This window comes from Natrix helvetica, assembly GCF_964273705.1.
Source record: "Natrix helvetica genome assembly, chromosome: 2".
Taxonomy (NCBI): Eukaryota; Metazoa; Chordata; class Lepidosauria; order Squamata; family Natricidae; genus Natrix; species Natrix helvetica.
Window position 1 is genome coordinate 142,903,854 of NC_138552.1, and position 25,041 is coordinate 142,928,894.

The window sequence follows — 25,041 nt, forward strand, 5'->3', positions numbered from 1 at the left end:
TCAGATGTTTGATATATGAAACAAGATAGTTTCCCATTTTTTATGACAGTTATCACTTTTATGTATTTATTAACACTCACAAGCATCCTCCGAGTCTCATGACAGTATACAATAAATCAAAATAAAAGTAACAGTAATATAGAAATACAAGAACAGTAATAATTTTTTAAAACTGTCAAACTCTTACCACCCATTTTTGTAACAACAACAATAAAAGAAATATTGAAGACCGGTATGAAATAAATGCCCTTCTGCACCAATCAGTATTTAAGGCTTCTTAAAAGCTCAGTAGTGATAAAACGAGGTGGGAGGTGGTTCAGTGATTAAAAATAACAAACATTTCTTCTGAATGTCACATCTCATATGGGGGAGGAATCTTAAGCATCCAAACCAGAGGTGGTATTCAGCAGGTTCTAATCAGTTCTGGAGAACTGGTAGCAGAAATTTTGAGTAGTTCGGAGAACCGATAAATACCACCTCTGACTGGCCCCACCTCCATCTATTCTGTGCCTCCTGAGTCCCACCTGATCAGAAGGGAATGGGGATTTTGCAGTAACCTTCCCATGGAGTGGGGTGGGAATGGAGGTTTTACAGTATCCTCCTCCTGCCACGCTCACCAAGCCATGCCCACCAAGCTATGCCCATCAAGCCACATCACACCCACCAAACCATGCCCATCGAACAGGTAGTAAAAAAAATTGAATCCTACCACTGATCCATATGTTACTGGATCAGTAGGAACCATTGAAGTCAGTGGCTATGTAGGTACCCAAAGGCCAAGCCATTCTGGGTTTTAAAGATTAAACAGCAATAGCACTTAGGCTTATATACTGCTTCATGGTGCTTTTCAGCCCCTCTCTAAGCAGTTTACAGAGTTATTCTTTTGGGTTTTTTTAAAAAAGCCATTCATACACTGGCACTTTAAATTGTACCTGGAAGCATTATGGTAAAGTATTGGTATTAATATGTGAACAGTAGATCTCATCCATCAGTGACCAAGCTGATGCACTTTGGATAGGGTGCAGTTTTCAAAGTATTTTTCGAAAGAAACCCTGTGCGGTGTGCGTTGCAGTAATCCCATTGGGAGAGGACAAGGGCATGAGTTGCTCTGGTCAAGGCCTCCTAGAGATATGTAGTCAGAATTAAACCTGCTTAAGTTCCTTGATTAGGCTGGAAGGGCAAACATGAAAGCTGACACCTATCAGATTTTTTTTTTTTTTGCATTACATGTTAATACCACTTTATACTGCCTTGGTAAGGCCACACTTGGAATACTGCATTCAGTTTTGGTCACCATGATGTAGAAAAGATGTGAAGACTCTAGAAAGAGTGCAGAGAAGAGCAACAAAGATGATTAGGGGACTGGAGACTAAAACATAGGAAGAACGGTTGCAGGAACTGGGTATGTTTAGCTTAAGAGAAAGAAGGACTAGGAGAGACATGATAGCAGTGTTCCAATATCTCAGGGGCTGCCACAAAGAAGAGGGAGTCAAACTATTCTCCAAGGCACCTGAGGGTAGAACAAGAAGCAATGGGTGGAAACTAATCAAGGAGAGAAGCAACTTAGAACTGAGGAGAAATTTCCTGACAGTTAGAACAATTAATCAGTGGAACACCGTGTCTCCAGAAGTTGTGAATGCTCCAACACTGGAAGTCTTTAAGAAGATGTTGGATAGCCATTTGTCTGAAACGATATAGGGTTTCCTGCCTAGGCAGGGAGTTGGACTAGAAGACCTCCAAGGTCCCTTCCAACTCTGCTATTGTATATTGTATGTATAATTCGAGATCACTTGCATGGGCTTTGTTGGTCGAATCTAATTTGAATCAAAATCCAAACCTTTGGAAGGGAACCAATTTATCCATTGTTGGATTTGATTTTGCATTTACCTTCTCCTCCCTTCCTCCTTGAATACTCTAGATGTAGAATACAGAATAACAGAGTTAGAAGGTACCTTGGAGGTCTTCTGGTCCAACTCCCTGTCCAAGCAGAAGACCCTACACCATTCCAAACAAATAGTTGTCCAATCTCTTCTTAAAAACTTCCAATGATGGAGTACCCACAATCTCTTCCAAAGTCCAGCATTAAAATGTAAATAATTAGTCCAAATAAACTTTCTGATCTAAAAGATATAGAAAAATTTATTATTCTGGGATCACCTGCAGCAAAGAAGTAGCAGAATTTAATTTTTCATTTAATTTAATTTTACAGTCCATATTTTTAGAGAGACATGGGACTTGACTGTGGGAGATCATGTTCTATTGTATTTTCAATTTACGTCAGCTAAGAAGTCCCCAGTAGTAATAGTTGCTATCCCCTCTCAATTTTTAACTTTTGCTTTCTGTTACTCTTTTAAAGTCTCTTATTTCTTTGTTGGTTTTAAAATTCCTTAGTTTACAACTTCTTTGGTTTTGAGTGTGTTTCAATTAAATGAATATTCTTTTCTTCAAATATTGGGTTGTTAATATGCAGTATTTCTATTTGTGTCATCTTTAATCATTTTGTAGAATGTAAAATTTTGTAGAATGTAAAAATTAAAGTTAATTTGTTTTATTAGTAGTTTATGTTTCCTGCATGAGAAAGATCTTCATTCTAGATCAGACGAACAAGTATATATCAAGTATATATTAATGGAAATTCAAAATCTGTGTGAGATAGAATAATTTAGATTAGGAGTCTCTAAAAGTTGTGGCAGAATGAGAAATGACTGAGCCAGAAGGATATTTTTAATACTTGTGATTAAATATTTTATTAACTATATAGGATTTGTTACTATGGCTCTGCTAAACGTTCCCTGATATTCTCCATAAGTGTATGAAATATGTTTTTAATTTATCTGTGGATTAGATAACTATGACTAGAAAGTTTAATCAAGCTTAGATCCTTTTTTACATTAAAGCTGCTCCAACTAAATTCAAAATGGAAAGTGTTAATAAGCTGATATTCTTAAATGTAGTTTGATGGCCCTTACAGCATTTAATCCTTCACAGCATGGCGTGTATGTGTGTGTATTCAACTTCCCATCAGACTTGTTTCCTATTTGATTATTTTTTTAGTATTTCACTCCTAAGTGATTTGCTATCTGGAGCTGAGATTTGAGTCTTGAAGGAGAAACATTAAATTGACTGCAGTGGGAATTGGATACTTAAGTGTGTATGATAAAACAAGGAGAGATAGAGTCAAGAATGAAGGGGTGATGAATGAATGTTGAACCAGTACAAAATGTAGTAAGATAGTTTGGTCATATAAGGAAAAGGAATGATGAGTGAAGCACAAAGCAATTATATGAGGAAGAATAAAGTGAGGGAAAGAGAAATTTAAGGTGGCTGTGGCTGGAGAAGTTGATGAAATCTCCTAAAAGAAAGAGGCGAAAAAATTAAAGAACAAAAATCAATTACAAAATGGTGTATCGATGGGATGGAAGCAAGATGGATCTCAAGACCTGAAAGATATGAAAAGATACCGTGTTTTCCTGAAAATACAACCTGTCCCGAAATTAAAGCCTTGCCACATTTTTCACGTGGGCAAAAATATAAGCCCACCCCCGAAAATAATCCTTCTGGACAACCCCCCCCCTCCGGCCAGGCAGAGCACTGCTCAGTGACCTAGCGTTATCCCGAAAGCGCCAAGTCGCAGAAGCCGGGGGGGGGGGGAGCGCTCACGTTGCTTGCCGCCTTCGGGATACCGCTAGGGTGGGGAGTAGCGTTCTGTCTGGCCAGAGGGGAGAGTTGCCGGGCGGCTGCTCCCTTGTGAACTGGCTCCCGAAGAGCCGGGCACAGCCTCAGGGGCGAAGCAGCCATGAGGTAACCATGCTCACGAGCAGCCGCCCGGCAAATCCCCTCTCCAGCCGGGCAGAGTGCCATTCACTGACCTAGGGGGTATCCCTAAGGTGCCAAGCCATGTGGTGCTCTGCCCGCCCCCCAGCTCCCATGGCTTGGCACCTTCGGGATACCCCCTAGGTCATGGAGCTCTGCCCGGCTGGAGAAGGGGGTTGCGTGAGCGCCTGTTTCGCCCGCAGCTTCACCAAGCCCTTGCGCAGCTCTCCCAGGCCACCGCCGCTGGCCGCTGCTGCCTGCCGCCCCCCGCCGCCGCCCCGCTCCGAGCATAACTTCCAAACTCCAAAACTCGGGGCCGAGTGCTCTCTATGGTGAGCCAGCTGCCGGACAGAGAATCTTCTGGACAGAGAGTCTTCCAGCAGCCGGCCCACCATAGAGAACACTCCTAGAGCAGCCGATGCTGGAAGACTCGGCCCCGAGTTTTGGAGTTTGGAAGTTATGCTCGGAGCGGGGTGCTGGCGGGCGGTGGTGGGCAGCAGCGGCCAGCGGCGGTCAGCGGCGTTGGCCTGGGAGAGCTGCGCAAGGGCTTGGTGAAGCTGCGGGCTGAACAGGCGCTCGTGCAACCCCCTTCTCCAGCCGGGCAGAGCTCCATGCACTGACCTAGGGGGTATCCCGAATGTGCCAAGCCACGGGAGCTGGGGGGCGGGCAGAGCACCACATGGCTTGGCACCTTAGGGATACCCCCTAGGTCAGTGAATGGCGCTCTGCCCGGCTGGAGAGGGGATTTGCCGGGCAGCTGCTCGTGAGCATGGTTACCTCATGGCTGCTTCGCCCCTGAGGCTGTGCCCGGCTCTTCGGGAGCCAGTTCACAAGGGAGCAGCCGCCCGGCAGCCCCAAAGCAATAAGCCCTCCCTGATAATAAGCCCAAGGGCATATTTCATGGGGCAAAAGAAAATAAGCCCCTGTCGTATTTTCGGGGAAACACGGTATATTGAATGGTGTAGCTGCAAACTAGATTCAGTTGGCTGTCCTGTTCTTTCCTTTGTTTTTAATTCCTTTGGCTGCTGCTTATTTTGTTTATGTAATTTGTATAATTTCACTTATCCTGAAAGGAAGTATGCACATTTAAAAATTTGAAATTTATCACTGAATGAAGAAATATTTATTTTCTGAGATGGGGTATATTAAAAAAAGTATAGCTTTAGGCTGAAAAGGCAATTCCGTCCTGGATTTACAATCTTGGGTGGGTGGATGGATGTATTCACACTCTATTTATGAGATGGCTTTTGATCAACATAATGGGAAGACTAATAAGAATATTTCATATGGTCAGGGTTGTTTTAAAAACTAGGCTCTTCTCATATAATAAAATGTTTCCTCCTTTTTCTTTCTTTTTGTATTTTCCCCCCACAAAATCTTTTTCTATATAGTAAAGTAACAAAAGAAAAATAACCTATCATATTTGGGCTGTAAAACTTTAGATGTTTACAAGGTAGCAACAAAAGGATATGGAATATTCTCTGGGGGGTCCTTGGTATTGTTTGAGCTCAGCTGTATGCTTGCAGATATTTCATTGCACCACATAACATGCACCCCTGATCATCTCTATTGATGTAGGGAGCAACAAGGGAAGCCTTTAAGAACTGCTCTTTGAGAGCACGTCAGGTGCCTTGAAGGAGATATTCCCAGTGGAGACAATATCTTCCATCTTTTCTTTTCTTTTTAAAGAATTTTATTGATTTTTAAACATTTATAGGAAAGGGTAGGTGGATATACAAAAATTTTGGCAGCTCCATCGTGCTAGAGGTAGAAATCTCTCCAAATCTCACAACTTTTACAGAAAAGAAAAAACAAAAGATAAAAGATAAGCAGAAACAGCGTCTTGTTATACATTGTATCAACCATGTGTTCAATCATCTCTTTTGCCACTTTCTAATATATCAACAATTACAATGATATTTCAAATACATTTATTTTTGTGACCCAAGTCTTTTCAATATTGCTCCCTCCCTCCTGCCTTCGGGCGTAGCCGCTGCGCCTCCCCCCTTCATATCTTGTGCATTGTCACCTTTTTCACTACCTCTTATATTTTCGTCTTCTAGGAGGGCACTGTGTTTTTTAATGAAGGCCTCTGCCTCCACAACTGTGTTAATTCTAATTCTGTTCCCCTCCCAGAAGATCAACATTCCTTCTGGCAATAATCATCTAAACCAAATTCCTTTATTATATAATTTCTTTGATAAGGAGGAATACTTCCTCCTCTTATCTCTTATTTTTTTCGGAATTTGCTTAAGAATGGTAATTTCTTTGTCTTTATATTTTAGTGGTCCCCCCCTTTGGCCCCTAGCATCTCATCCCTCGTGGTCTTCCTAAGAAATTTAACATGTACTTCCCTTGGAACATTATGTGTTCTGGCAATTGCTGAGTTAATTCTGTAAACCAGATCCATATCCCACCACAACTGTTCTTTATCTCTCTTAATATATTCTGCTAAGATTGTACTCATAATACCCTTAAGATCTTCATCGTCTGTCTCCGGTAGGTTCTGGAATCTGAGAAAAAAGGACATTCTTTCAAGTTCTATTTTTACCATGAAATTTTCCAATTCTCTATTCCCCTTCTGGACTGCCTTAACCTCCTCCCCCAGCCCGACTGCACCATCCTCCAGCACACCAATTCTTTATTCATTTTCTGTTGTTTGCTGCTGTATACCTCTGAGCTGTTCTTTAAAATCTGCCACCTCTTTTTTCAATTCATTTTGTCCCTTCATAAGAGCCTGGAACATTTGGGTAACATAAATCTTTTGAACTCTCTCCAGTCCCTTCTTGTTGTAAAAATGATGAAATTTTTGTCTGTTGAGTTGTTGGGCTGGATGTAGAGGAAGTGGGTGCCGAGGCTACCTTGCCTGAAGGTGGTTTTCTGGGCCCCATTTGTCTGAGTTCAGAGATGACTATAAATCTTTTGCAAAAGAAATTGCATCTGTGGAGCGTGCAGCTGAGTGAGGCCGAGAAGACAGACAAGTCCAAAAGTGAAAGTTAATCCTCAATCACAGTTCCAAACCAAAAAATCACCAAAAAAAGAATCAAATAATCCAAATACAGAAAGACCACTTAACAGGAGGAGCTCCAGGAGTCCTTCGGGGGGAGTAGTAATATAAAGCCAGGAATTTCTTCAAAGGTAGTTTCAAAAGGCAAATTTCATTTATAAGTGCGAAGAAGAAGATGGAAGCAGGCCATCTTGGCTCTCCCTTTCACGGAGGACCAGGGAGCAGAACAACAAAAGTTTCCATAAAGTTTTTAAAACAGCTCAGCAATCACCTCTTGCAGTTGTGATATAGATCTTTCTCACATAGTTAGTACAAGTGACTAATTCAACCTTTACTCTCTCTCTCTCCATTCCGAGATTGAGAGATAGTCCAAGTGCCGCTTTGCCCGAGGGGGGGTGAAAGAACCCCCCTCCAACCTTCCAACTTCAAATAGATTGAATCCACAAACTTACAAAAGGCTGCTGCTCATCAGTTAACGAGGATTAGGGAGATTGGAGCGAACTTCTCACCTCCAGCACTTCAGCCACAACTTCTAATTAATTACTTCCTTCCGGAATCCATTCAGCGAAGGTGCAGGCAGCTGACTGCTGCGCTATGCACCCCTGTCGCTCCCCGGCTCCTGAGGCGAGGCTGGAAACCCCCCCATGGCTGCCGCCGATTCCGGGGGTTCCAGCAAGCCGACCTACAGCAGGTGGTCCCTCCGAGACCGCCTGTGCTCCTCAAAGGAGCCCACCGGAGAGGCGAACAGCGGACGCCCAGTGTCCATTGCCTTCGGAAACTGGAAGCCGTCCATCTTCCATCTTTTCTAAGGGACAGGGTTTGTTACATATGAGGGCATGAGGCAAGGGTGTGTGTCAAACTGATAAAAGCTGCATTGTGGCATTGCTCTGCAAGATCCATCCTTTTGTACATCTGGCACACCCTCACAGATATGTATGAAAGGGCTGAAGCTTTCAGCAAATGCTGTAGTGCTGCTTTCATGATTCTGGTGACAATCCTATGGTTGCCGATCAGTGGTGGGATTCCACATCTTTTCCTACCGGTTCTATGAGAGAGTGCTTAGCGTGCGCGCAGCACTCAAAGGCTACCCTCGGTGTCAGTGCTGGTGAGCTGAGCTGTTTTTTAGCTCAGCTGAGGCACGACAACCCGCTCTGCCGCGCGAATCAGCTGAGCTAAAAAACAAGGGCATATAGGACAGGGAACAACGGGGGTGGGAGGACGGGGCCAACCAAATGTGGTATTTGCCGGTTCTCCGAACTACTCAAAATTTCTGCTTCCCGTTCGCCCGTACCAGTCCAAACCGGCTGAATACCACCTCTGTTGCCAATGAACAGGCTTTGATGGAGGGGTTCGGGAAGTCCTTAGAATGCCACATTGTAGTTTGAAAGTCACTCTTCATTTTAAGGTAAGCAGTTAATTGCATTAAAATTTATCAGTGTTGTTTTGAATAAGTGCCCTGCTTTGGTCATTTTGGTCACCACGCTGTCCTAAGCAATTTTGGGTTTTGAAGTAGTTTCTTTGTTATTTTAAAAAGTAGAAGAAAATGTGAGAGTAGGTTTTTTTTAAATAATAAATTCATTGAGTAACTAATTGCCTGTATGACACCCTAAATAACAAAAATAAAAGGTTGTCTTGATGCACAGGTAGTCCTCAGCTTATGACCACAACTGAACCCAGAATTTCTGTTGTTAAGCGAGACATTTAAGTCAGCTTTGCTCCATTTTACAACTTTTGTTGCCACATTTGTTAAGTGAACCAGTTCAGTTGTCAATTTAATAACACTGTTGTAAATCTGGCCTCCCCATTGACTTTGTTTGTCGGATGGTCGTAAAAGGTGATCACATGACTTCGGGACACTGCAACGGTCATAAAAATGAACCAGTTGTCAAGCATCCAAATGTAAACCATGTGACCGTGGGGATGCTGCAACAGTTATGAGTGTGAAAAATGGTCATAACTCATTTTTTCAGTGCAATAGTAGCTTCGAATGGTCACTAAATGAACTGTTGTAAGTTGAGGACTACCTGCATAAATTGAAGCCTGCATCTCCTTTGGCCAACAGCTCAGAGGTGCTTGGGTTGTTCAAGTAGGTTGCGGCACAGTTTTTGTCATTTTACTTTTGACGTCCAAGTTACAAGCCAAGTCCTGAAAGAGGGATGACCATTAACTAGGACCAAGTGACATCAGCCCTGTCATACTTCCAATCCCAGCCACTTGTCAACACCATCACAATTGGTTAGTAGATTTTCAGTACTATGATTTTTCACTTGACCTTGACTTCTCTCTTTCGTTCTAACCATGTGTTTTTATCAGGCACTTATACAGTAAAAAAATTCTAATAGAAATTATACTGGAATACTTAATTTGATCAGGATGCACGAAAGTGAGCATATAGACAGTTTATCTACCCAGTATTCTATCTCCAAAAATAAGATATTATAGAAACTGTCCATAAACAGATATCTCTAAAAATAGGAGATATTGGGATTTATAAAGTTTTCCTGAAAGGGAAATATGTTTGCATTTTATGAAATGTGGTTCATTGTTAAATTTGTATGCTACCCAACTCCAACAATTCTGGTAGCTTACAAGAAAAAGAATATAAAAACAAAGAAACAAAAATAAAGAATAAATTATAATGAAGATGATAAAAACTGGACAGACAGGAGGGAAGGGATGAAGAAAGGAAGGGAAAAAAGAAGGAAAGGAAAGAAACAAAATAAATGCAAGAGAGTTTCATTCACTCTCCCTAAAGGTGTTACCGGGTAAATGCAAGTTTGTGTCATACTCTTGTTGGGTATATGGGCTGAGTCACATTGATTCTTTGGACAGTAGAAAAGTGGTTGGCTGGTATCTTTTTTGGGGTGGGGGGAGATTTTGCTGTTTTCCAATCTAGTCTACAGCCCTGAGATTTTAGCATAGATTCCCATCCAAGAATCACTCAACTTTGCTTAGATTTTCTCACAAGATAATGGCAGTGTTGAAAGATATAGGTATTTAAATCTACCTGAGGAGCTCTTGGTCTAATTGACACAACCTAGCAAGAGCCCAGCAAATACAGAAAGACCTCTTCATGCTTTCCCCCACTCTTTTCAGTGCACTTTGCCATTTACTGTAAATGACAGTTTCTGTAAACTGATAGGCAGAATGTATCTTGATAATGGATCAGCAAAAAGCATCTACATTCCAATTCAGAATAACCCAATAATTTTTCCCTCTGTGTTGGGAAAAAAAACCTCACCACAGGTACCCGGTAAGAGCAATTATCACAGAGTTATGGTGATTTTACAAGTTTCCCTGAGTATAGATGGTAGTTCTGATTTTTTTTTAAAAAATTAGAGTGCTCTTGCAGGAAGTTTGTTCCTGCAGTGCCAAATAGTACTTTAGTCCCAATTAACTCTCATTATTTCTTGATTTGGTCTCAAGGGAAGATTGTTCCTACAGTGGCGAACACTCTTTCATCACCAGTTACTAATATATTATATTGCTGGATTTAATCCCTTTAGAGTTAGCAGCATGCAGGCAGGGTGAGGAAATAGGAGAAGAAATACATGAATAAAAACAAGTTTGTAAGCGTTGGTATGTATGTATATTTATCAAATTTATATAGTTGTTCATTTCATCAAAAGTGACTCTGGGCAGCACACAGCAATCCACACTTAAGAAATAAATAGAGAAAACAAATATAGAAAATCCCTAGGTGAAGTGAGAAGTTTTGCAAGGCTCTTCCTAACAATGATTGCCACCAAAGATGGCCAAGTCCCAGCTGGAACCATAAAGTCTCCATATCCAGAGGAGCTTAGTCTTGACAAAGTTCAGCTGAAGCCTGTTATTCCCTGTCCAGAACCTCAGGCTCCAGACACCAGGACATATATTCATGGCAGAGGTGGGTTGCTAATTTTTTTACTAACTGTTTGGGTGCGCTCCTGCGCGCGTCCACGTGACGCTTCTGTGCATGTGCAGAAGTGTCCAGGTGGGTGGGCGGAGCCTTCCGCCGCCACTACTACTGGTTCACCCAATTCGGGCCCGAACCGGCAGCAACCCACCTCTGATTCATGGCATCACTTAATTCACCAGGGTGGAGATATACAATTAGGTAGCAGCAGCAGCAAACTGGTGAAACCTCACCCCATGGCAATGGTGGTGTTCACACTTAAAGTAGCTTTAAGTCATCCGTAGCTGCACTGAGGTTTCCTTTCTTATCTAGATGCATTTGTTGTGCTTCTCAGCTACTCCATCATAAGTGGGATCCAGTGGTGGGATTCAAATAATTTAACAACTGATTCTCTGCCCTAATGACCGGCTGGGTGGGTGTGGCAAGGGGGTTTGACAGGCAGCACTTGGCCTCCTGCACCTCCCTGGGAGCTGCATTCCCCCCATGCCCCGTTTTGGGCCTAGTAGGCCTCCCTGCAGCCTCCTGGGAGCAAAAAGGGGCCACAGGGGGGGCTGTGCTGTCCCCCCCGCGCCCCATTTTGAACCTAGCAGGCCTCCCTGCACGGACCTGGGAGCCAAACGGTGTGTGTGGGGACTCCTGGAAGGGGCGGGGCCAGCCAGAAATTCAATAACCGGTTCACCAGAACTGCCCCGAACTGGCTGAATCTCACCACTGATGTGACCCATTCAGTTCCTATTGGCCACTTTAGACTGATTGAGGCCTGGCCACTCTGCCTTAACCTTTAAGTGCTATTCTCCATAGCTGTTCTGGTGGGGCCAGCAGGAGGACCTGTGCACTGCCCTTGTATTTGCGAGAGACATAGCTTTGTAAGAGGAATCACTTATGAACAACTGTCTGGAAATGAATGATTATCTATCAGGCGGAGTATTTTTAATTACAATGAAGGAGGATGAGGATTTTTGAACGAGTAGTAAATCCATATTGACAAATGACCTAGCAAGCATTGCTGGGTGCAGGAAAGGAATTTCCTTCCCATCCTCACACATATTTCAGAAATAAGGGATTCAAACTAAAGTCTCTAGGTCAACCTAGGAAAGGTGGCAACCCTACATTTAGGCCTGCGAATATCATTTTTAAGCGTTCAGAAAAAAGACATGTATAGCTTTGCTTTGTTTGAACTTTTAACCTAAATCAGCAGGAAAGCATATTTTTACAGCTGTTATAGCTAGTATATCTGTACATAATTATACAGTGAGCTAAAGATCCATCAATTGTAGCATTACATTTCCCGGAAAATATTTCAGCCTCAAAATAAATCTCATTTCCAAGTTCTATCAAAATTCGCAGCAAGCATTTTTAGGGCAATAATTTTAAATGCTTAACGGGGAAAAATAGTTCTCAATGTCACAGATCCTTAAAATATCCCACAAAAACAAAAACAAAAAAAAAACCCATCCTTGCAAAATGCTTTAATGTCCTACTTTTTTTTTTTTTTACTGTTTCTATTGTGTTTGCCCTTCCATGAATTGTGTTGCAAGCTTGCTACTTCAATTGTACAAACTAGGAAAAAGTGAAATTGAGAGATATCATTTATTTGTTCAAAGCTATAAAATCTGCTTAGGTCAGGGAGTTTGCCTGTCAAAATAATTACGTTATGGTCTACAAAAAGAACAACTGAGTTTACAAAAATGTTCATCTTCTGCAGCATATCAAACTTCCAATGGTGGATCTCTCTCTCCCTCCCCCTCCCTCCCTCCCTCCCCTCCCCCTCTCTCTCACATACAAACACTCTTCCCTGCACTGAAAATAGGTCTAGACCAGGGGTGTCAAATTCAATTTAATTGAGGGCCACATCAGCATTGTGTTTGACCTTGGGAGGCGGGGTGGGGGTGGCCAGCTATATGTCACTTGTGTCAGGGGTGCCTGTGGTGGCCCGAGAGTTCTGCCAGTGAAAATGGCTGTTTCCAGAGTGGCCCTGCGGGATAGATCTAAGCACTCCGGGGGCCAGATCCAGCCCCTGTGCCTTGAGTTTGACACCCCTGGTCTAGACATTCACAGTAAAGATGAGTGTGTTTGGGAGAATGCAAGTCAATCGCATTAGGACTCTTGCCTTGGGCAGTGGGTTTGACTAGAAGACCTCTAAGGTCCCTTCAACCTTATGATTCTATCAGAAATCTTGTTCCTGACGTCCTTTTTCTACCTAGAGAAGTTCTTCTTTCAGGTACTTGAGGAAGTGGCTATTTTGCTACGCCACAACCATTTGTGGCCAGCAGCCCATTTGCAGGGCAGAATTGGCGAGACATCCACAAATTCACATCTGTAGCTTAAATTCTATAGCCGCTTTTGTAGGCATTCCACCTCTCTTCTTTTTTTCTGTAGTGTATTTAGCTATCAGCCAGTCTTTTGCAGCTTCATTTCACTCACTCTCACTCACTCAATCAGAATAGAGCTGGAAGGGACCTTGATGGTCTTCTAGTCCAACCCCCTGCTCAAGCAGGAGACCTTATACCATTTCATATATGAAATTGGACGGCATGATACAATGAATGTTCAGTGCAGTGCAGTTCAGCCTGAGCAAATGACTTTGGGAAAATGTTTCTTTGAGTGGGTTGGTGAGACAATGGAAGTGGTTAATGGTTTGGGCTTTTTTAACCAAATGCAGACCTTTGGAGTCCTTATTCTTAGATATTTAAAAAAAAAAAACCCGAGTATGATGGGAAAGGCTAATCTTCGGTGAGGTGACTTTTTCATCAAAAGGACCAAAGGCTTGGAGACTTGGAAAAAGAAGAAAAAAAAAGAATTTTGAGAGGTTATTGTGATCTAAAGAGGTCAAGCTGGGGGACAGCGTTCGTAGCCCCTTTGCAATTTGGGAGCAATAAGCAAGTACCTTTTTCTTTTTAAAAAAATAATTTTTATTGAACAATTTTCAATTTCAATCTTTACAACGCACCGGTATCGGTATATCTCATATGTACATATAAGTTATTTACATTATTCTTCCTTTTCTTTTATGTATGTATCTATTTTATACAGTATGCCATTATTATAGTTGCATCACTATATATATTGTATTTTTGTCACCTCTTAATTTACTTTAACATTCTTGAGCTTTACTTCTATTCCCTAACCATGTGTCCCAAATCAAATAGTATTCCGTTTCTCCTCTTTCTTTTACTTACATTATTAGCCTATCCATCTCTGCACATTCTAACACTTTTTTTTAACCACCATTCCTTCAAAGGGGATGCTATCGTTTTTCCAATTTTGTGCATATATGATTCTGGCCAAGCGGGTACCTTTTTCAAAGTACAAACAGACATGTGCCACAGCATATTTGCCTTCTTTCTTCTCCAGCCATGGAGCTGGGGAGGGGAGACCTTGAAGCCTCTTTTGTCTGAGAGGATTGATAATAATAGCATGACTCAGCTCTTCCGCCCCGAGAATTCCAAATCTGCATTACCTCATCAAGTGTGCCCAAGGCTTCTGCCTGTGAGGAACAGGAAATGTTGAATCATTCGATTCACAGAGCTCTTTTGTTGACAGTAGAAAGTGTTAATGGGAGTGGATTTCAATTGCCTTTTGTTCATCCCTCCCCTTTCTCTTTCTAATAAGCTTCAACCCAGTTGGGCTTTTAAAAGACTTATTCGGGGTGTGCATGTAGATAATTGTGAATGTAAGGCCTCCTCCTTACGAATAGTCATTCAAACAAATTGGCATTGACGTGGCCAGTACTCTTCCGAGTATCCTTTGCTGGTTGTCACTGGCTACTAGAACAAGGAGTTATTGGAATGCCCGCTTTAGCTCTTCGTTTCAGCTGGGTTTTCTTTGCTTTTGCTGCCACGCAAGAAATATCCATCAAGTAACAGCAGCAGCCAATTAGCTGTAATACAGTGCAAATAAATGCTTAAATGGACAAATCATTGGGCGGTTAAATTTATTGCAGACAGAACTGGCATTCAAGAGCGTGAACTTGTTCCCAATGTAGCCGGTGATTTGGATATCTGGCTGGTGAATTGAAATTGGGGCCCTGAAGCAGAAATTTTCAATTTCTCTTTCCTCAGAACAGTTCATGTCCTATCTCCCACCATACTTACTTCTGTCTGTCATTGCTGTTGGCCTTTGGTCAACCTCCAACCTTCATAGCTACCCCATGTCGGATAATAACAACCAACTAAAAGTCATCTATAAATGTGATACAAACCTAACTACATTGTTTCCCCACCATTCTCACAATGGAACAACTTTAGCATAAGTCATTTTCTTAGTTTTTCAGTGCTTGTTTCTTGGAAAGGGGATTGCACGGAACATAGCAATAGCACTTATATACCACTTCACAATGCTTTACAGCCCTCTCTAAGCAGTTTACAGAGTCAGCATATGACCCCCAACAATCTGGCTCCTCATATTTACCTTTCAGTAAATGTTGGCTTATAAATTCAAGCATTGTGTTGCCTGTTTTCCTTTATCTGGTTTCAAAAAAGCATGCGTAGAATTGCAGACTTAAGTACGCTGTAATTCTCATGGTTTCGATGTGCCAACTCAGACTTAATTTACATTGTAAAATCTTAAAATAAGTAAGTCTGGTTCCTTGACAGAGTTATGTTTATCTGTATTTTAATAGGATGTTATGTTTTCCATCCTTACTTTTTTTTTTGAGTGCCTGGCCAAAATAGTAACAAAGAGTAGAGTACAGATAAGTGCAGAAGCACAGAAATGACTGAAGAGCAACATTTACTCTTGTCCTGTCCTTTTCAGATCTGTAGACATTGCACAGACCCTGGCCAGATTTCAAAGGACAGTGCAACTAGCTCTGAAAGTCCACTGACAGGGCCAGGTTAGCTCTGTTTACTTGGACCAGCTGCTTTGTCCCCTTTCTGCTACTCATGCTAAGTCCCAAAGTGATGTTTCTATTCTCATCCAAGAAGCTTTTTCAGCTCTGAAGCTTCTTGGATGAGAAGTGGAATGCCTTCAAAGAAAAAGCAGAAAGTCCAGTTGCCTCATGAAAAAGCACCTTTGGGACAACCATGACCTGGATCACTGAGAATCTTCATAGACGTTTACTCATGGTAAGCCTCGTGTGGAATGAGGCGAGCCTAAAAAGCAACTGGCTGATATTTGCCCCAGGAATATATGCTTCAAGAGGGGGGGGGGGATCAACTTCCACCAGGTCATAGCATCTTTATTTATTTTATTTATTTATTTTATTTGATTTCTAGACCGCCCCCTCTCCCCGAAGGGACTCGGGGCGGTGTACAGGTACCGAATTAAAAAACCTTACAAATAATCATAAATATAGTTTAAAACGAATTAAACATTAAACCCCTGTACAAATTATAAAAATTAAAAACTAAGCCTAAGACCAAAATTTAAAAATACAGGCTGGGGTGGGAGAGCTGGAATTAGGCCAAGCCGGCTAGATTGAACAGGTGGGTTTTGAGCTTCTTACGGAAGGAGCGGAGGTCCGTGATTATTCTAATATCAGGGGGAAGGTCATTCCAGAGGGTCGGGCCCATCACAGAGAAGGCCCTTCCCCTGGGCATCGCCCGCTGGCACAGCCTAGTGGACGGCACCCGGAGGAGTCCCTCTCTGTGTGAGCGAATCGGCCGAAGGGATGTGTGCGGCAGGATACGATCCCGCAAATAACTAGGCCCTGTGCCATGGAGCGCTTTGAAGATGATAATCAGCACCTTGAAACGCACCCAAAAAGCTACAGGTAGCCAGTGCAGCCCGCGCAGGAGAGGTGTTACGTGGGAGTATCTAGTGACTCCCGAGACTGCCCGCGCGGCCGCATTCTGAACCAACTGCAGTCTTCGGGTGCATCTCAAGGGGAGCCCCATGTAGAGAGCGTTACAGTAGTCCAGCCGGGACGTCACAAGCGCATGGGTGACTGTGCGAAGGGCGTTCCGGTCCAATAGGGGACGCAATTGGCGCACCAGGAGAACCTGGTGAAACGCCCCCCTTGCCACGGCTGTCACATGGTCGTCCATTGACAGCCGGGCATCTAGGAGGACGCCCAAATTGCGTACCCGATCCATGGGGGCCAGATGTTCGCCCCCAATGGCCAGTGATGGAATCAGCTGGTTGAACCGGGGTGCCGGTAGCCACAGCCACTCCGTCTTGGACGGGTTGAGCTTGAGTCTGTTACTTCCCATCCAGATCCGTACGGCTTCCAGACACCGGGACATCACTTTGACGGCATCGTTGGGGTGGTTCGGGGTAGAGATGTACAGCTGGGTATCATCCGCGTACAGATGGTAATCTACCCCGAACCCACAAATGATCTCGCCCAGCGGCTTCATATATGCATTGAACAGGAGAGGCGAGAGGACCGACCCCTGTGGCACCCCACAAGTGAGCGGCCTCGAGGTCGACCTCTACCCCCTGCCAATACAAATTGCACTCGGCCAGAGAGGTAGGAGGAGAACCACCGCAGAACGGTGCCCCTCACCCCCAGCCCCTCCGGTCGATGAATCGGGCCAGCCCCTTGTCCCTAGTTTGATAGCCCTTTGAATCCCAGATATCATTTCTTAACAGGTCTGTCATTTAGCTTATTAAATGTGAGTCATGTGAATTGTATTTGTTGGATCTATCTCCAAACTGAATATTCACAAGACACCAAGGTTTGTTCAAGTTAGTTCGAAAGCAGGTAAGAAATCCAAGTGGAAAAATAAGAACCACCTTTGGTGGGAGGGTGACAGTGTTCCGTGCGCCTTCGGCATTTAGTTATGCCAGCCACATGACCATGAGTGAAAAGAGTTTTGAGGTGCAGTCCCTGCTTAGGACAAGAGTTTATCTTATACAGAGTTTTAAGAGCTTGATTAACATTGAAAGTATCATTAATAATCATTTCAATTCAGCAAATCGTATTTCCTATCAAACTTAAAACAAATTCATGCTATAATGGTAATTTATGAAGTAAGTTTTATCTATTCCTTTTTCTTCTGCAAGAAAGTTATAACCCAACAGAGATGATCTTAGCAAAAGTGTGAACCAATTCTAACCTAAATTGGCTTTATCACGTATATAGAGCAACGGAATAGAATTAATAGGGGAGATCTTGGAAAACTATTGTTCATTCTTCTGATAAGAACACATAGGCCAGCGATGGCGAACCTTTTTTGGCTCGCATGCCACAAGTGGGGGGAGCGCAGGGGGGGTCGTGTGCGGGCGTGCCGCACCCATAATGCAACGTGCGACGCCCCCAGTGCGCATGCACGCACAACGCGCGACACCCCCCCCATTTTTACATGCTTTTTTCGCCCTCCCCAGGCTCCAGAGGCTTTATAGGAGTCTGGGAAGGGCGAAAAGAGCCTCCCCGCCCCCCCGGAGGCCCTCCGGAGGCTTCAGAGACCGTCCGGAGGCTTCCCTGAAGCCTTCGGAACGCTTAAAACCACCCTCCGAGCAAACCGGAAGTGGCTTCCGGGTTGCTCGGAGGGTGGTTTTAAGCGTTCCGAAGGCTTCAGGGACCGTCCAGAGGCTTCCCTGATGCCTTCAGAGCGCTTAAAACGACCCTCCGAGCAACCCGGAAGCCACTTCCGGGTTGCTCGGAGGGTCGTTTTAAGCATTCCGAAGGCTTCAGGGAAGCCTCTGGACGGTCTCTGAAGCCTCCGGAGGGCCTCCGGGGGGGTGGGGGAGGCTCTTTTTGCCCTCCCCAGGCTCCTATAAAGCCTCTGGAGCCTGGGGAAGCGAAAAATAGCTTTTAAAAAGGTGAATTCAGCTGGCCAGCGCGCACAAGCGCGCTGGCCAGCTGACAGGGCAGCGCCTCGCGTGCCCTGACAAATGGCTCCACGTGCCACTTGTGGCACGCGTGCCATAGGTTCGCCATCACTGACATAGGCTGTATAAAGGAACACAAATTAAAGGAATATGTATTAAAATATTATTTTTAATATCTCTGAAGCAATGAAAGTTATTCAGCAAATGGAAATATTTGTGTCTATATATTTTTATTCTAAACATTCTTTAGTACTAAATTATCATTTTCCTGCAGAATTTTAACAGGTTCTGGGAACATTGCAGTTTTATTTACTCAGAGTGCTAGCAATGAATCAACAATGACTGGAATAGCAGTGATAATTGGAAGCTCGTAACTGGTTTAATCCAGCAGCAACAAACCCCTAGAAAGAGCCTTCCATATTTCAACTTAAAAAAAAGAAAGAAAGAAGAAGAAGCACTTGGAGAAGTTACAAACTGTGTTATGTGAGTGAGCCCTGACAGCTGGGTAGGCATCTGTCACTTCCCACAGAACATGTTATGCTTTCTCAGCTCCTTTGGTTGATGTCATGCTGGATAAATGGGCATTTCTGATCAATCATCTTGGTCTGTGTTCTCTCCCTTAATTTAATCCCCATTACTGGAACTTGACAGCCTAACCAGCCTTATTTGGAAGAAGGCATTCTTTCAACCACTGTTGACTTGGGGTTGGATGTATTCTTAATATGATTTGCTCTTGCGTTTGTACATCATATGCCACTGACGGATACTCTTATCAGAATGGCTTGTCACAGTAGGAATTTGTTACGTACAGATTTAAGAAGCCTGGAGCCTCCTTGGTTTGAAGTAACCTTAGGAAATGTACATTGCTAGTTATTGTCAGTCACCAAGTTGTTCATCACTGATGCTTACAGAAAAGAAAGCTGTAAGATGTCTGGCAACAATGTACTTCCTAAGTATCATTAAGGGACACGGTGGCTCAGTGGCTAAGATGCTGAGCTTGTCGATCAGGTTGGCAGTTTGGCGGTTTGAATCCCTACTGCCACGTAACGGAGTGAGCTCCCATTACTTGTTCCAGCTTCCGCCAACCTAGCAGTTTGAAAGAATGTAAAAATGCAAATAGAAAAATAGGGACCACCTTTGATGGGAAGGTAACAGAGTTCCATGCGCCTTCGGTGTTTAGTCATGCCGGCTACATGACCTTTGGATGTCTTTGGACAGCACTGGCTCTTTGGCTTTGAAACGGAAATGAGCACCCCCCCCTAGAGTCGGGAATGACTAGCACATATGTGTGAGGAGAACCTTTACTGTTACCTTTTAAGTATCAGTAATGGTTAAAATTAGTTCATAACCAAGTTTCGTTTAGTAATGGTACTCTTAATAAATTTCCAGGTTTAACTTTCTTTCATTCTTAAGTCTATGTCTGTATTGTTCAGTCCAGTTAAGTTCAGTTATTTATTTATCAAATTTATATGCCACTTATCTTGCGGTGCGGTCATGACATATATTATATATGATGATGTGTTATCAGGATTCACTATTGCTTGTGGTCCTAGGGCAAAAAAAGAAAAAAGGCCTCACAAAGTCTGTCCCCAGCTTCCCCATCTGCAATATTCAGTTTTAATGGATGCTTTGCTGAATTAATTTGAGCTTTGCCTTCCCTCTGTTCCTAAACTGTGTGCTGCCATTACTTTCAGAAGACATGGGGATATGTTTCTCGGGATTGTCTTCCATTCTTTATGAATTGCTGGGGGCACATGTCAATATATTTTCAGGATCTGTATTGTTTTGTTTTTCTTCCAAGTAGAATGGTTTTGTTTTTAAAAAGACCTGACAAGTTTGGCTGTTACTACTGTATTTATTTTTTCCCCACAGTATTTCATGATCAACTATAAATATTCTTCCCATTAGTATCTTTCATATGTCATCTTTAAAGCAGAAGACGTAGAAGGAGTTCCTTCAACAGCTCCCTGGTTATAGGGTAGACAGTTCAGTGTGTATATGTGTATGTATGCTGATATGCCTTTGAGTTAGTGTTGACAATCCTGGCAATTGCCTGAACAAGTCCCTGCAGTTTTCTTGGCAAGGTTTCAAAAGTGGTTTGTCATTGCTTGCTTTCCAGGGCCGAAAGAGTGTGACTGGCCGAAGGTTACCCAGTTGATTTTGTGCCTGAAGTGAGACTAAAACTCACAGACTTCTGGTTCTAGCCTGAGCCCTATAACCACTACACCACACTGGCTATAGGCCATGCAGATCAAGGATCAAACTAACATTGGGTCAGAATGGCAGAGTGAGGATTCTTTATTTTTCTTTATTTTTCAATAAACTTTCAGAACCATGGAGCAGTTCAACCAGGGAGCAATGGCAGCATGTTTCTTCTTTCATGGCTAATGAAATCAAAGTCATGACATAGTTTAAAAGGATTTAATACCGACGTCCCAAATTGAAATCCTTCCTGTCGGAAGGTTCTTAGTAATTTCTGGTTTATTATTTAATTTTTTTAGATCTAAAAAAACCAAGAAGCCCACATCTTCTCCTGCTCAAGAAGGTAAAACGGAATTAACAATTTTTCATGGAGAAGTGGATCCCGGAGAAGAACTATTTGGCACATCTGAAGATTTTTCATCCGTCGGCAACAAGAAGAAATTGGCAGTCAAAGAAGGTATTAATGAATAGCCAAGTTTCTTGTTATATACTCTATAGGATTAAAAAAAAAGTGTCACAAAAGATAGAATCTTTGGTTGTAAAACTCTGTTTCCTGAAAATAAGACCTCCCCAGATAATAAGCCTAATTGGGCTTTTGAGAACATGCACTAAAATAAGCCCTCCCCTGAAAATAAGCCCTCATCAAAAATATTGCAACACAGCAGCAGCCATGAGGTGACCACGCTCGCTGCCTCCAGTACCTCAAAAATAATAAGACTTCCATGAAAATAAGGCCATGCGCTTATTTTGGGGGTCAAAAGAAAATAAGATCCTGTCTTATTTTCGGGGAAACACGGTACTTATTTCACAATAAAGTTTATTTAGCTAGGTTTATTTATTGCATTTCTACCATGAATTTTCTCTGACAGATCAATTCAATGTCTTGGATCATCCTCTCCTCCCCCCTCATCTTATCCTCGCATCAATAACCAAAGATCTCATAGTGAAGTTCTATGGCCAAGGGAAAGTTTGAACTTAGTCCTTGTTCAACATATTAACTGTTACTATTACATAAGTCCTTCATGCAAAATGTTTAAAAATACTGAGTTAATTTAAAGAAAGAAAATAATACTTGCATCCCATCTGTAAGATATACAGTATCTGCTTAACTTTTCAGCTTACTGTGTAAAACTGGAATGGGCTATTGGTTATGCTTGGTTAGGCTAATTCTCTTAACCCTAACCAATTCTCTTAGTTAGAGAATTGTAATGCAACAATATTTCAAAGCTTCCTCGAAGCCGGTATGAACTATGCTTCACTTAGCATCGTAATGAATGAAATAATTCTATGTTTAAAAAAGAATAAGGATCATTTTTTTCTGTTTCCTATGCAGAAGCGAATTCGTATCATAAAATCTTATTCTCTCAGGATTGATTTCCTCTCAAAATAGTTTGGCAGTGGAAGCTAGTGATACAACTTAGCATAATTCAGGATTCATGACAATGTGACATAGATCAATCGAATCTCATATTCCCCACTTTGCAAGCCTCTTTATTCTTCTATGTGGGTGGGGCCTACATGAAACTGGGTCATACGAGTTCTATGTTAATTCTTCTTGCACCCATGCAACCCCAATAGGTTCTTTGCCCACTCAACTCATTTAGAACCATGATGGTTCGGTGGTTAGAATACAGTAATGCAGGCAAATTTTGCCAGCAGTTCAATTCTCACTCGCTGAAGGTTGACTCAACCTTCTATCCTTCTGAGGTTGGTAAAAAGAGGACCCAGATTGTTGTGAGCAATATGCTGACTTTGTAAATTGCTTAGAGAGAACTGTAAAGCACTGTTAAGTGGTATATAAGTCTAAATGTTATTGCTATTGAGGCTATAGTTGCTGTTTATCCCAGTATTTTGGCCTGATTCTGCCTGTCTTTTGTTTACATGTTAGATGTGAAATTATTTGAAGGACCAGATCTTGGTGGAGTGGTAACTCTTGGAGATCCACTGCTGTTGCTGACAGCCAGTGAAGACAGAGAACCTCTGTTAAATGTTAGTCCTGCTGAGAACGTGGAGGAACTATTGAGGTATTCAATTGAATTGCATGATAAATTTAGTGTTGTGTGTTTATCATGTTTCCTCAAGCCTGTCTGCCTCAAGCAGCCCAAGACTGGAAGAAAGCTTCTAGGCTTTCGCCTACTAAGGCCACGCTGTTTTCACAACTGGGATTGTATAAATAAATGTGAGTGGGTATGAATTTTAGCTATAGTTGTTTCCTCCATTCTTCTAGTTTTTCAGTTATTCTTTATCATCATGTTTTCCTCTTCAGAACTTCCATCCACCCTTCTTCTAGGCAGTTTCTCAGAGCTAAAAGAAATTGTGTACAATAGTCAAGAGTTAATCAGTTCATTCCAGCTATAGGAATCACAGCAATAGAAAAAGCCATAAGGACATTGAGTCCACCTCTACACTAAGGGAAGGAATCAGTGCTAAAGAATTTCCGGATTGATACCTATCCACCCACTTGAACAAATCCAGTAAAGGGAGATTATTGCCTCCTCAGTAATTGGTTACATTGCTGAACTCTTCTTAGCAAGTTTTCCTAAAGTCCAAGTAAAATCTGTCTTATTGTGACTTAAGTTCATTATTTTCTGCCCTGCGTACATTTGTTATTCAGCTCACGTATACATGCATCTGAATCAATTCACCTCATAGGGTTGTTGTTGTGGGGAAAATAAGAGGAAGGATTAATAGGTATGTTTGTCGCCATGACTAATTTATAAAAATAGTAAAGATGGGAGATGACAGACAGACACACTATTACCTGGGTACAAATCACATAATAATGCTTGTGGGAAGATTCTTATAATCTCTGATTTAAACCATGTACAGTATGAAAAATACAATGATTACACATAGGAATATACTAGATGCAACAAATATATAGTGGTTCTCTCTACTAAATTAAAAAAAAAACAACTACATTTCCACTGGTGTATTATTGTTGTTGTTGTTGGCATATGGTGTTACATTAGCCAGGAGACCACAATGCTATTGCAGAGTAGTAGTTTGGCTGCCAATTGCCAGCTTTGCTGTAGGATACTCGCTCTTCCCAAGAAAGACAAGCGGCTTTTCCTGCAGCATTATCCTAGAACCCCTCCCTTCCCTGGAGCCGCCTCGTAAATGGGTGCTAAAACCAGCAAGGTTCAGAGCCGGCAGTAATCTGACTGCCTGGAAGGAGTACCAACTCATCTCCTCACCAGTGGTACCTATTTATCTACTTGCATAGAACATGTTTTCGAACTTTTAGATGGACCGAAGCTGAGGCAAGTGATGGGAGCTCACCTAACATACAACGCTAGGGCTTGAATCGCTGGAGCAGAGATCAGCTGCAGTTTCATTAAGCTACTAAGCCACCAACCTCTACACTGGTGTCTGAAGCACATAGAGACTGGAGAGTAATTGGGAACTCTAGATATTTATGAAGTCATATAAATTCTTGCATTTTGATAGAGAAAATATTTCTTACAGGCATAATCCAAACACTTTAAAGCATTTACTTTTCTAGCAGTTCTTTGCTTTCTAAAAAAAAATATTGGATTGTTTACAGACTGAATTATTCAGATCCATTGAAATCAATGGATTAATCACAATTAATTTACGCCTTACTGATTTCAGTGAATCTGCTGATAATTTGACTTAAGACTGGAACTCACCAATAGTATAATTCTATATTACAGTTTCAATTTACTGAACTATGCTGCACATTTTAACTAGAGTTCTTTGAAATTCAGTCGAATCACTTATCACCAAGGCTAGGGAGGCACTTGCATTTAAATTTGGGGTGGGAGGAGAGAATGGAAGTTAGGCTCTTAGAAACATTTTAGAGCTTGAATAACCTATTCATAATGGAAAGAAGAAGAAAAACACTCTAATGCACGAAGTCTCTTGGAAACATGATTCTTCTTCATTGTTTATAATGGAACATTTTGTAATAACACGTCTCATCAGAGACACTTACCTTAGTTTGCTCAGAAGAAAATGTTAATGCATTTTTTATGCGTAAGAGAACACCTGAACTTTTAAGACATGAAGTCTCCAAGGTATAACTCTATTTTATTTGAATTATATAGCTGGGAAATGTGTGTGTGTGTGTGTGTGTTTTGTCCCTCCTCTTCCCCCCTCCTCCATTTTATGTTTTATTCTTATAATCGGAGATGGATGTTTTGTTCATGTAAGAAAATCCTACTTTTTGAGGCCTGTGAATTAAATATCAATTTCTGGGAACCAGACCATTCACTAATCATATGTATATTAAGTCAAATGATTTCTGAATAAATCAAGTAAAATAAGCCTGAAAGTCTGCAACCTATATTTTTATGTAGCTTGGAACCTATTCTGGATTGTCACTGACACAGATAAAGTAGGGCAAATGTTCTACTCCCTCATATTCTCTCATTGTTTACTGGAA

General features: G+C 42.1%; 1 protein-coding gene across 1 annotated transcript in view; it reads left to right on the plus strand.

The window, feature by feature from the left end:
* HS1BP3 (HCLS1 binding protein 3) overlaps positions 1-25,041 on the plus strand; it is a 50,286-nt gene that overhangs the window by 13,764 nt on the left and 11,481 nt on the right. The window contains exons 5-6 of the mRNA XM_081943159.1: positions 20,933-21,090; positions 22,522-22,657. Coding sequence (XP_081799285.1) covers positions 20,933-21,090; positions 22,522-22,657 — 294 coding nt within the window. The remainder of the gene's footprint in view (positions 1-20,932; positions 21,091-22,521; positions 22,658-25,041) is intronic.